The sequence below is a fragment of the Porites lutea genome, chromosome 11 (genome assembly GCF_958299795.1).
Source record: "Porites lutea chromosome 11, jaPorLute2.1, whole genome shotgun sequence".
Lineage (NCBI taxonomy): Eukaryota > Metazoa > Cnidaria > Anthozoa > Scleractinia > Poritidae > Porites > Porites lutea.
In genome coordinates, this window is record NC_133211.1 from 10,952,311 (window position 1) to 10,966,210 (window position 13,900).

The window sequence follows — 13,900 nt, forward strand, 5'->3', positions numbered from 1 at the left end:
GTTGTAAAATAAAAAACAAAATAGATAACGTTTTGCTAACAAAAACAAGACCAGTTTATTCAATCAATATAATGTCAGTGTTGGTAATACATGAGCTAAAAAGGTAGCATGCATAAATGCTCTGTGAGGCGAGGGCAAAACAACTAAATGATACTGTCTGTGTAATTAGGCTGGCAAAAATAACAACACGGGCGGTTAAATTTAAGAGTCATCATGAAAGGTATAGGCTAGATAGCAAGGCCTTTGTCCGCCTTCGTTACTTCTTTGGACAAGAATTGAAACCAGATTCCTCAACCGGCTGAAAAGCCAGCCTACATAAAAGGTGAGTTTAAAAAATTGATGTCAAAGAGCCCCAGTGAGAAAAGGTAAGAGGGGTCAAGTTTTGCAGCATTTTGTATATAATGAGGATAAATGATATAGAAGACTTCGATGCCTTCCTTAGACTGTAAGATATCTAAACTAAACTCTTACTCCAAAAAAATAACCTATTGAACTACCTGCACTAATACCTCCAAGGAAATGGTCTTGGAGTTTTGCGAATCCTGTTTGATTTGGTCCAAACAGAAAGAGTCCACCAATAACAGTTTACATGGTTTTTTTTTCGACGATAAGCTAATCTTATTCAAACAGCTCGGGTACAATACTGGCACAAACGCATAAAGTCCAATCTCTGGAACTTATTCTTAAGTCTGCTGGTATTATTTTACATCACTGCAATTCTATGGGATTATGCCCAGTTTTTCTACAGTATAGCAGATGAGTCTTCTATTCATCGTAAAGTGCAATGATCTCTAAACATCTACCTAAAAGCTTCTATTGGTTTAATGTTGTCTAAAAGAAGTTTGATTATGCGCCCTGAGTCTTTGCTCGGCGAGTGACTTTGGTCTTTGTGTATGTAGGAGTCATAAAGTCTCAAGTGCTAAGACTTGTTTAACTTTACTTCTGTCGTGATCTCTCGTGTAATGGAATTTCGTTATCCTTAGACCTGCCTGCGCCACGCGGAGGCTGAAAGACAGGTTTGTTTGGTTCTTCCGAACTGTCTCTCACATCAACTACAGAGCAAACAGCTTTCAAAAACTCATCAGCTTTAGCCTCTTTGCAGGCCAGGCGTCCTTCTTCGTGATAAGCAGAGAACATCCGGGGTGTGAAGAACTGGTTGGCGGTGTGGTGTTGTGGGAACTGGTCGTTGCTGGACAAACAAGCACATAAACATGATTTGCGATGACAACACTCGCAGCAGCAGCCAGTTAAATCCTTGTTTTTTTCTTGTTTTCTTGGTACGAGAAGAATGATTTCTCCATTGCGTTCCGGATCATTGTCATTATCGTTATCGTAGTGGACTTTAAATCTGTTTAATTATAAAAGAAACATTGCAGAATGTTACTGGACTCTGATAGGTTTCTAAAACGGATGTTACACGGTGGAACAAACCACCCCTCAAAGGCATCCGTGAGGCTAATTTTACATTTTATAGAGAAGAGAAGTGTGACGTCACATCACCATGGTAGCACTATTTTTGGATGACAACAAAACCAACGACAACGGCGACGGAAGGAGAACGGCAAAAAAGTCAGTGAAAAGGTTTTTATCGACAAAAGAACAAATTTGCGCGTGCATCATGCTATTTTGTTCATTTCTTTGCCGTGGTTGTACGACTGCGACATGAAACTTCCTAATTTCCAGCGCCCGCTTCATGGAGTCGGTGAACCAACTCAAAAATTTTCGTTTTCCTTTTTCTAAACTTAGATATGGTCCTCTCGGATGCAGCCAAGAAAAATTCGCCAACTTTTGACAAATTAAATGAAATTAAATAAGATCGATGAAGTTTGAAGCGGTGCAGATTCTCTTTAAGGTGAATTTTCGGTTTGGTGTCATCCAAAAAATTTGCTACCAAGGCATCGTGACGTAACGACTTCTCCTCTGTATTGACGTTACTTTTCATTCTATTTACCAAACTTGCCAAACAGTCTACGATTTTCTACCAAATTATTCACGTAAGATGTCAGATTATGACATTACGACCAATGATGTCACCAAAAACAGGACAAAGTTATGTGATATATGATGAAAGAGCTTTCAAGAGGGGAGTAAAACGCTAAAACCATACTTTTCTTCAAAAAACGACTCCCCAAATGCTACTTGACGTTTCATGTCAATTTATAAAGTCTCATGGCATGACTCCAGAGGAACGCGCTTAACGAAAAATTTAAATGCTAAGAAAGCGTTTTGCTAAAAGATCTTTACCAGGGGAGCTAGTTAAACTCTGAAAACTCGGTAGTTGCGGAAAGATGTACCATCAAACGATTTTCGTTTCTTGGCTAAAAAACTCTCTTCTTAGCATCTCTGAGGCGTCTCTGAGGTCTTTGCATTGAAGGAAATTTTCTGTTATTTTTTTTGTTGTAGTTTGCGATAATTGAGATAGTTACTGTGCTACTTATATTGAGTTTATAAAAGACTTAACCTTAGACTTATTACACAAAGGCTGCCCAAATTTTTTCCAAATTCAACATTTCATATCTCAACAAATATTTGAGTAATGGAAAAATATCTTCTCCTTTCCAAGATCTTTCGGAAACTTTCCCTATAAACAAAAAATGCAAATATCAACGACGTCATAAATAATATTGAGACGTGTGATTTGACATTTTATGTCAACGTGTTCATAATTTGATTGGTATGCTTACTGGTCATGTTTTTGTAAAGGGAGAATTAGCACCAACCAAGTCATTGTAAATTAACCAAACTGTCATTGCACATGCTGCCGCTTTCGAGGTTTAGTGCGGTCCCGGTCTGTGATGGCGTCGTTTGACTGTGACGTGGAGATCCAGTACGAGAGACAGTTTCAGATCACCTTTACTCTTAAACTTATAATTGCTGTCGATCATGACGTGGCAAGTACGTTTCGACAATGTCATTTTCGAGATCTAGACCTTCTTATAAACCTATGTAGAGAGGAAAATGTTAAACAGATTCATAACAAAAGGTACTGTCCAAGTGAACACAAATGAATCGCCCCTCCTCCTTACCCCCAACTTATACTCTCCCCTTGAAATCGGTTGTGAACAAATACTCTTAAAGGCAGAAAGACGATCATTTTATGGATCATAAAGTACAAAAAAGGCAGGAGTTGCATACTTGTAATAACGCGGTTTTCCTTCCCGTTCTGGCCTAACAAACATCTGCATCAAGTCAGTAATGACATCTTTACCGTCTTCACCATAAAATGAGCAGTTCAGCTCAGCACGAGCGAGCATCAGTGCGTCCAGAATATCTTCTCCATATGCTTCCTCTTCGTGTTTATGTCCTCCATCGACAACAACAATCCTTTTCAGTTTCCTCTGTAACAGTGGCAAAATGGCGAGATTCTGGTAATGACCACCGTCGCTGAGTAACAAAGCTGGTGGTGGCGTTGGCCCAATGTTGTCCTTGGAGAATAATAATCTCGCATTGTAGACGAAAGAATTGTGAGCAATGAACCACCTACAAATGAACAGAATTACCCTTTTGTTGCTTGTTCTCTCCACTTTAAAAAAAAGAAAAATTATATACGCTAGATATTTGATTAGTTCGCTTGTTCTTCCCACACGCTATCGAATTTGTCTTACACTTCAGGTATGCATGACTTACAAGAATCCTTTTTTGGGGCCTAATTAACCCTTATTAACCCTATTCAGACCGGGGGGCCTTCCCCCCCCCCCCACCCCCTACTAAAAAGTTGAATAACCTCAAAACCGTTTAAGCTTTGACTGCCAAACTGTAGCGAATTTTCCTAAATTTTATCTGGGATCATTTTTAAGTCGTTGTGACGTCACTTCAACATTGACGCTACCATGGCAACCTAGTTTTGCCAACCATGTTTTTGAAAATTTGCATTTTTTCTACAAAAATGCTTTTATTTCTCTTTTAAATTATTGAATTTGTGTACTACACTTAATTTAAGATTACTTCATCAATTTTTTTTATCACTGAAATGTTATCTAGTTGGCTTTTTAGTGAGTAATTTGAGGAAAAAAACAAAAATTTAAAATGACCAACTGGCAGATGTTAGATTCAATTTTCAACAGTCTTCATTTCTCTCGGAATTTCATAACTTGCAGGTTTTTGCTTCCTAAGCATCCTTCTATGCACAGATCAAATTTTCTATCACGACTACCTCGATGCATTTAATTGATTCGTGGACCCACAGAACATACATACATACCTGTGCAGCCCATAGTTTCTTTCTGTGGGTCCCCGATCTGGACTTACCAACTGTCTAAATACTTAACTAACGTACTGAAACCTCTGACTGACGAATCTAGACATAAACTGCAGTCTACTGAGAACTTTATTGGCGCAACGAAGATAATACAGATACCTGACGACCACAACAAACTAGTGTCTTTTGATGTGAGATCACCGTTCAACAGGATTCCACTTCAACTGGCTCTAGACTGCACTGAGAACGCTACTAAGAAATCTATTGCTGAACTACCACTACCTACAGACAAGCGAACACGTGATACAGAACAGAGAATCCATGAGCCGTGAGCCGTGAGCGTGTTTGTGAGTCCCGTACTCATTCCGTCTTGAACCAGTCGTCGGGTGGATTCATTTGCAACATACGCGTATAGCTGTCGCATTTTTTGCTGGAATTTTTTTTTATTGTTTTTAGGCTTAAAAACAATAAAAAATTCCAGCGGGCAAATGCGACAGCTATAAGCGTATATTGCAAATGATAACTATAACTACTTATTGTCGTGAACCATAAACCAAACAAACTCTCACCTGGCAATTTTCTCCAGCCATTTTGGTTCTTCTGCTCCCGTGTCAATGCCTGCGATGAAGGCTAGAACGACGTGTACTAATACGAAGAATCCCATTGAAATGATAATAACTAGCTCGATGTTTGAAGGCATAATCAATTGAAACACTGTTGGGATAATTAAGGGAGCTCCACGAATAACATGTAAAAGACACGCCAGTGTCTGTTGAGTTAAAACCAAAAAGAAAGGAAGAAAAAAATCAATAGATTAGTGATTAAGATGATGATGGGGATGATAGCTGTGATGACGATAGCCTGTGTAGCAGAAGCTTGGAAGTGAAGGGCGCAAGAAAGAACTGGGAGCGCTAGGGAGACACGCGAGGAGAGAGGGAGCGCCTGCCCGAGAAGCCCATGAAAATCGTTTTACCCGCTTTCTGAGAGTGCGGAAAATTCCTATTGGTTAAGATGCTCCCGACGAGATAAGTGTTCGCGTTAGGCGAGAAAACTGTCAATCAAAGAAAAGACGAGATCGCTTGTAAACACGTAGTACAATACAAAGCAGTGAAGGTCTTATTACACCACTAAATGGTAGTCGAAGATTAGATCTGTAATTCAATAGGAATATGTGGCTGTAATCTCAAAGAAAAGTTGGAGTGTTTAAACGATATTCACAAAGGAACGACTTGAAATCAAATACGTATTAGCAGAAGCGGTGAAGACAAAGGATTTTTCGAATCGTTGAAATGAAGATCAGCGGAAATATTCTTTGTTCAAAAAGAACTTGACGGCTTGCATTTTCGATGGAACGGATACCATCAGGACATGGACAGGATTCATGAAATGAAACGCTTTCCACTGAGGGGCATGAATTTCAAAAAACCTTTCATTATTGATATTATTCGTTCGAATGCGACGACTGATGCTAATGTCTCGTTACTGTAGCGTATAAAAACGTCTCAGTAGAGTTAGAGAGTTTGAGTCCTAAAATTCAGGTCCGTTTAGTAAGACATGTCTGTTCAAAAATCGGCTGCTACTTTGCTTTTTATAATACACAGCATGTGTTCTTTAAACATATCCAGTTTTGACTCTGTTTTTGTATTTATCGTGCCTTTGGTTTTATAAACGATTTAATGCTGTGTTTGTCATTGCTCCATCGCTTTATAATCACGTAACGTAGCTGATCTTTTTTAACAGATATTTAAACTGAGGATATAACAATGCAACGCGCTTTGATACGCTTTGTTTGTGCGAGGTCGATCTGGATCGTTTTCTGTTGAAATTTTAGACAGATCACGCAGCAACTACTGGATAATTGGACTGGCGGCGGGAAACGATTTTCATGGACCTCTCAGGCAGGCGCTCCCTCTCCCCTTGCATGTCTCCCTCGCGCGCCCCGTTCTTTCGTGCACCCATTTCTTCCAAGCGCCTGTTACGCAGGCTATGATGATGAGGAGGATGATGACGATGATGATGATGATGATGTGATGATACTTTGTAAAAATGAAAGATCAAGACATCATGACAACGACAAGTTTGGATTAAAAGTCATGATAACATAGACTACTACTATTGTTCAAAATAATTGTGATAATGATAGCGGTGATCGCAATAATAATAGAAAGGATTGTGGTGCCAGATCTTCAAGAATACTGTTACGAACAGATGAATTAAAACCCAGGCCAACGCTCGAGAAGTGGTTTTCTTGTTAAAAGGTAGTTGCAAGATAAAAACCTAGGTAACGAATCACCTGTTTTCACAAATTTACTGTAAAACCCTGGTGCAAGTTGTAGGCTTTGTATCTTTACTCTTATGGACAAAACAGAGATCAGATAAATACTTCGACCGGGAGAACACAGTAGTTTGAAAATGTTAATTCACAACGCATTTGTAATGTAATAATAATGATAATAATAAAGCAGTTGTTATAATAATTACATGTAGGGGAAAAATACACGATATGATAAATTGATAAAAAATCCATGACTACCGTCACGATAAATTACCTTTTTCTTCCAACCTTGTTTTGCGTATTTTGTGTCACCTGTCACAGTAGCTCCCATTTCGAGTCCAAGAATTGTGTGAAGGCGTTTCAATCCTTCGATGGAACCTTCGTATTTTCCCATGTGATTGGAAAGAGCTGCTGCAGATGTCGCCATTGCATCTGATAACATGATATCTCCAGGTTCCAATTTGCCTTCAAACTGGTTTTCACCGTGCTGGTCAAAACGTTCGATATCAGTGGGTGACATTGTCAAAAGCGCATAATTTAGTCTGTCCCCCTCACTTCTCTTCCATCGGTTCACCACTATGTTGGATAAGTATTGGGGCTTCATGTCTTTCAGATCTGCTAACGTGAGAGGTCTAACCTCGGTATCACTAGCCGCGTTCTGCGAACCGCATGAGCAGCAGCATAACCATAGAGGGCAAATGTGCCGTAGCCCAATACCTGAACATCCACATCGTCCAGTACTTTTCTCGTGGTAAAACGCTTTCTGTAACCTCCACCTGGAAAGATAAAGTACACTTTAGTTAGCTTGCTGCTCGACGTTTTGACGTATAGACTTGATGTGTGAGAAAGCACCCAAGCGACTGCATATACACCCATTTCAGTTAAGGTTGCTCCCGTGAACCATGTTTCATAGACTGCAGTGCACCATGGGAAACCCTTTTGTAGCGGGAAGTTCAGTCTTGTTCAAGTTCATCGAAATAATGGAGACCATTTGTGAGAAGGCGTACAAGAGGGCGTTTAAGTCAAATGGCTGCTAAAATTCTTAAGCATGAGCGAGCTGAAGAATTTTATTATTAAAAACTCACAGTAGGAAATTAGAAGCCTCTTCTTTTAACAACATTAAATGAGTAGGGTTTATCGCCAGATTAAGGTGCGTTTTTGCGTGGGGCCAGAATGCTGGTTATTTCAATAAAGCAGATCAACGCTATTCTTTTTTTATTCAGTTTTAAAAGAATTGCCCCAAATATAGATAAACGCGTTATGTTAAGTTATTCAGTATTGTAGTTCAACAAACGCCTTGAATTTGATTTTTTTTAACTCCATCCAAAATTCCCACGTGCACAAGCCAAGCAAACTCGTTGAAAATTTGCAGTATTTGCATATTACCACAGAGAAAACCTAACCTCAAATCACTGTCTTAAATTAAAAAGCCTAGGATTCGGTGTTTTGAAATACATTGTCTTAACGTTCTGCTGACATAGCATAGAAGCTTCACCAGCCTTTGCTTTCTAGGTTTCTAGGCATATTGCGGGCACATAATTTAGTAGAATTGCTACAATAATGCACCGCGGGCTATGAAACATGGATCATGCATCATGCATCATTCTTCTCTGAAGCAACCTTAATTGAAATAGGTGTATATCCCTCGCGTGTTGCGAATTTCTGGTGTCTCTTCTTATGTTTTGATCCCCATCTATACAGTCCAACCTCTACAGTAGTAACGGCCACCTCTCCACAACGGCCACTCTTTTTTGTCCCGGCGGACAGTTCATACATTTACTCTCGTTTAAACCTCTCTACAACGGCAACGGCCACTACAGCGTGTCCCCAACTGCCAAATTATCCTCTCGACAACGGGCAGTGTTTTCAGCGACAGATGAAAAAGTCAAGAATAGTCACGAAATTTGATTCGTATGGCTCGTTGATGACTAATCGTGGCATTCGTATTTTGATTGGGTTCCATATATACACTGCTGCCGTACTCATAAATTGTCTACGATACTTATAGGGAATGTTGAGAACTTTGCTCACTTTGTCTTGTTAACATTCTGATTCTGATCAAAACTTTGTTCAAGATTTTTGTGTATTTCATCTCTCTATATGTTTTAATATATGATGAAATTATCATTATGGGATACAGTAAGCACGAATATAGCACAATAAACATGTTGTACTCCCTAAAAAATTTGTTTATATTACACCCCTACCTCCCCATATCGGCCACCTCTCCACAATGGCCACTTTCCTCTGTCCCCAAGGTGGCCTTTATGGAGAGGTTCGACTGTATTTACTGTTATTCGCTCGATCCTCAAGTACTCTTGTTCTGCTAGGATACGGTTACCTTCTCGACATGATCGAGAAAATTCAAAAGCGGGTCAGGCTCAGAATGTTGCATCCTGATCTTTCTTATTTAGGTGTTCTTGCTGTTACTTTTTTTCCTAAAAAAGGCCTGCCTGGGAGGCTACCCCGACCAGGGCCCAGTTATTGTCACATGATTATTTATTACGTATACTCAAAACCATTACAACAACCTTTGGATATAAATGCGGGACAATAACAGAATTTTGTAAACTTTACCTGTCCCCTGCAGGTTGTAACAATGATTCTAATTTACTAAGTATTTTTAGATTTTCATGTATTAGACTGACTGTATAAATTCACCGTTTGGAGCGATTGTCCTCCTACTAAACCATTATTTCAGTATATTTATTTATTTAAATACATTTCTGCAAATCGAAGGATCTGAAAGGGATAAATAAATACTAAAGGTCGTTTTTCTCTGTTTTTTTACTTCGAACGTCACCAACTGTACAAATCCAAAGAAGAAATGTCAAGAGAATTTCCTCTAGTAGTACAAACAGTTTTTCTAATTTTACCTGTTGTAGACATGCACCAGCCTTTCTTGTAAAGCTGTCGTGAAAGGGGAAATCAGCAAGACCAATCCAGAAGCGCATAATAGCCAATAAAAAAGATCATCTTCGTAATTAATATAGACAACAGGAATTTTAAACACTTTCCAATATACGACGTACGAATAAGTGTAGATTATCAGGAAGTAGGATGTCTTGCGACGCAGCACCGGAATTGCAACCCATACAATCATCACAATGATTCCAACAAAAAGCTGCGTCCACCAAGGAAGATTCGCAATAAAGTCATAAACTGCAAACGGAATAAAAGTGAACATCAACAGTCCACCAGAAAGGTATTCACACAGCAGAAAGAAGGCTCTCCAAAATCGATTCACTTCTGTACACTTTGGGATGGTATAAGAGGCAAGAAAAAGAAAGACCAGAATAACAAACGTCAAAGTGATATCAAAGTTGTGATTTCCGCTCAGACAACGGTTAATGAAATCAATGTTTGGCACTGACGACTCATTCATTTCTCTTTGCCTTTCCAAAGCAACATCGCAGTCAGCTGATCTTCGCATAAATTTTCCAAACAAGAGATCAATAATAAACGCTACTGGGCACGCATAAGCGCCCCATTTCACCACTGGCTGGACCACGAGTACTAGAGTTAACAGACCGATCAAGACAATGGTGTCTAAGACCCCTTTCCACCACTTAGTCCAATCACAAATATACCCTGATCTTTGTGTCATGTTCCCAAAGAACTTCTTGTGCCAATCTCTCTTCTTACTTCTTGCCTTCCTCTCTTCGTGATATTTCCAGTCCAGGTAAGCTGTGCCTGTGTAACCACCCCCTGATACGCAACTCAAATAGTCCACTTCAACTCCACTACCCAGCAGTTCGCGGAGGACTCCAGAGCAAACAGCCGCTGACCTAATGCCACCCCCAGAAAACGCTAAACCGGTGCCTGAAAAGAAAAACAATACTATTAGTGGTAAACTTTTGCAGAATTTTCCCATCGATAATGCTCAAGTAAAAATTACACCCAGAAACTTCGTGGCAGCCTTTGTTTATGATTATAAGTATTTATTAGCATCTATCTTAAATTATCTCTACAAAGAGCAGACATCATACAATTGCGAACGAATCAGTTGTATGACTAGAGAAAATTGTAATCGATTTAATCAGGAGCCCAGGGGCCCTGATTTGATATAAAATAACATTCGTATGCAAATTAGGCCACTTGACTCCAAGGTGATCCGGTGTGATATGACTGAACATGCGCTCAACCAACCTCGTCCCCAGTGTTTTCATATTTTCCAACACGGCTGTGGCGGAATCGAGAAGCCGCTGGGGACGAGGTTACTGCTCAACTTAGCTAAGTTCAGGATTTAATATGCAACTACGACAACAACAACATTTATTATTTATAGTGCGCCCTTTCTATATAAATAATCAAAAGCGCATTACAATAATAACTAGTCTTTAAGGATAAAAATATCCAAACGGCGCAAGAGAAAATAATGCGCGCTTCAGTATGCTTCTTTGGTGATCAGTAGTTTGTCTGTGTCATGGTCTGAGCTAGTGCGGATTTGGTCTATGCGTCGAAAAGTAAAGTCAATCGTTTCAAAAGCGTTTTGAAAAACGAGGGGACAAAAAACTGTCCAGGAAAGGAGGGGAGGATTTCGTGTCTACTTGGTCCCTCACTGCCAGTATGTAGGGGCGGACGGGTGGCGGAAGGTCAGGTGTATGCTGACGATGGGTTTCCGATTTCTATAGCAATGGAGGCTCCGCTTTTAAAAAAACTCACTTCCTCAAAGTGTTTGATGTATAAAACACGAAGAAGAACTAAGGATACAAACAAGAGGAGCTTTTCATTTGATTTACAAAACACTCATTTCGTTTGTATGACATGAATTATTTGTAAGTTTTTAAAAGAACTTTTGATGAAACACTGTCTCTCATTTTTGATATACTACGTTTACTGGGCTAAACTGAGGATAAATATTGATTAGATTGAACTCAATACGAAGAATATCCTCGGTGTCATATGCTAACCCGATATGTATCGAATATCTATCTATGAGCTAAGTGAAAAATTTCCTCTGCCAACCTTCCTGGCCTTTGCCGTTTCCTTCCTCGTTTTCTTCTTTCTTTTCTCCTTGGTTCAGGTAAGCCATGTTTGTGATCCCACCCTCCGACGCGCTGCTTGAACAGGCTTCATCTTTTGTCATAAAAAAAAAAAAATTATTTATTTTAAGAAGGTGACACCAATGACTATAAAAAGTGTTCTCCCTAGTGGCCCTCTGAAAACCAAATTGATAATAATAAATTACAACAATCATGATAAAAAGCCTATTTTACAAATAGCAATTATAATAAAAGATCATAAAAATTCTAGTTTTCTCCCTCCCTAATGGCCCTCTAAAAGCAAAATTGATAATTATAAAATTACAACAATCATGATAAAAAGCCTGTTTACAACTAGTGATTATAATAAAAGATCTTAAAAATTCTAGAGAATAAAAAATTGAGAGATGTCAAAAACGGAAGTGAATGTACATTGGTAAAAAAGGAAATCCAATCTACAACCGTTACGATATTTTTAAAAAAAACACTTTTTTAAAAAATCAGAAAAACTTTTTAACCTTAAAATTGTCCACCGTATAGATTGATTAGTTCTTTAATAGTGGAATAAAAGAATGTTCTCCTCATTGAGGAGCTTTTTAAAACAAGTGGAGTACTAAACCCAGAAATGAGTGACCACCATCTAGTGTATGGGATTATGAAGGAGAGGGTGTCTCAGCATGAAAGAAAAGTAGTCACATTTAGGAGTACCAGAACACTGGATGTTGAAAAACTCAATGAAGATTTATCTTGTGCTCCCTGGAACGTAATGGATACCTTTGATACTGTTGATGAGAAGTATCTTTTTTGGGAGTCCCTCCTCAACACCATAGTAGAGAAGCACATGCCTACTAAGAGAATGAGATTTCGTAAAGTCGATGTGCCATACATGACACCTGAGTGGAAAAGGGCAATCAAAATGAAAAGGAAATTTGCCAAGCAATATGCTCAAAGCAGAACAGAGGAAAACTGGGAGCTCAAGAGAATATGGAGAAATAAAGCTACTAACTACAGACGAAAAGCTATCAAAGAATATTGGCAACAAAAGGCAGATGAACTTAAAGCTAAGCCAAGCGAGTTCTATAAAACCTTCAGGCCATTTCTTAGTGATAAGAAGTAGCCTGCAAGCGAGATCCACATTAAAGCAAACGGGAGAATTGAGAAGGACCAAGAAAAAGTAGCAAATGTTCTGGCAAACTACTTTTCTACGATGGCCAATGATATTGCTGGAGCAGGTGTCAATAGCTTAACAGAGGACGATTTGTCGAGTCATCCAAGCCTCACTAACATTTGCAATGCAAATAAGAGCAACCTCAAGAACTTCTGCTTTCAACCACTCAGTAGAAATTCAGTTCAGTTAGCCCTTGAGAAACTAAATGTCAGAAAGACCTGTGGTTATGACTCCATATCTCCTAGAATGTTAAGGCTAGCATCAAGTGGCATAGCAGATTCCTTAACAAAGCTTTTTAATGAGTGTATAAGGAAAGGTGAATGGCCTGAAGCATGGAAGAAAGGAGAGTGGAACCCAGTCCACAAAAAGGATGACCGGTTGGATGAAAGAAACTATCGTCCAATAACATTGCTAAGTACCGTAGATAAGGTTTTTGAGTCTATGATGAGCATACAAGTGAATAATCATTTTGATTCCAAGCTCGATCCCTGCATATCTGCGTACAGGAAAAAACATAGTTGTGAAACTACTTTGCTCAGACTCACTGAAGATTGAAAGCTGGCTGTGGATTCTGAGCAATTTATTGGAATACTCTCAACAGACATGAGTAAAGCATTTGATTCCCTACATCCATCACTCATGATAAATAAACTTAAGGCGTATGGCTTTTCAGAGGAATCACTCAGCTTGATGAGGTCATGTTTTTCCAATCGACAAAACAGAGTCAAACTAATTGGAGTCACTAGCAGTTGGAAGGATGCTGTTAGAGGATGCCCTCAAGGGTCATCATTTGGACCCTTACTGTGGAACATTTTTCAAAATGATATGACGTACATAGTAGGTAATGCAAGCTTGTCAATGTACGCTGACGATCATCAGCTGTATGTAAAGGGGTATTCAGTTGACTGCGTGGAACAACTTTTAACTAATGGGGGGCACACTATATCAAAATGGTACAAAGATAACTTTCTGAAGGGAAATTACGACAAGTACAATTTAATGATATTAGGCAGGAAGAACAAAAATTACGACAGTCCATCTATAGATTGATGAACAGGTTATTAAATCATCACCAGACTTGAAGTTACTGGGAGTAACATTAGATGATGAACTTAGTTTTAGTACTCATATAAGTGATATATGCAAAATGGCAAGTAAGAAAGTTGGTGTTCTGGTACGTCTTAGAAATATGATTCCGAGAGAAGCCAAGTTACAATTGTACAAATCAGCAATTTTACCAAACTTAACATATTGTCACATAGTGTGACATTTTT

General features: G+C 39.0%; 1 protein-coding gene across 1 annotated transcript in view; it reads right to left on the minus strand.

Moving 5' to 3' along the window:
- Positions 1-25: 25 nt before the first annotated feature.
- LOC140951588 (uncharacterized) overlaps positions 26-13,900 on the minus strand; it is an 18,522-nt gene continuing 4,647 nt past the window's right edge. The window contains exons 3-8 of the mRNA XM_073400872.1: positions 11,442-11,552; positions 9,350-10,295; positions 6,748-7,249; positions 4,768-4,967; positions 3,136-3,480; positions 26-1,348 (exon numbers count right to left, since the gene is read on the minus strand). Coding sequence (XP_073256973.1) covers positions 937-1,348; positions 3,136-3,480; positions 4,768-4,967; positions 6,748-7,249; positions 9,350-10,295; positions 11,442-11,552 — 2,516 coding nt within the window. The 3' untranslated portion in view covers positions 26-936. The remainder of the gene's footprint in view (positions 1,349-3,135; positions 3,481-4,767; positions 4,968-6,747; positions 7,250-9,349; positions 10,296-11,441; positions 11,553-13,900) is intronic.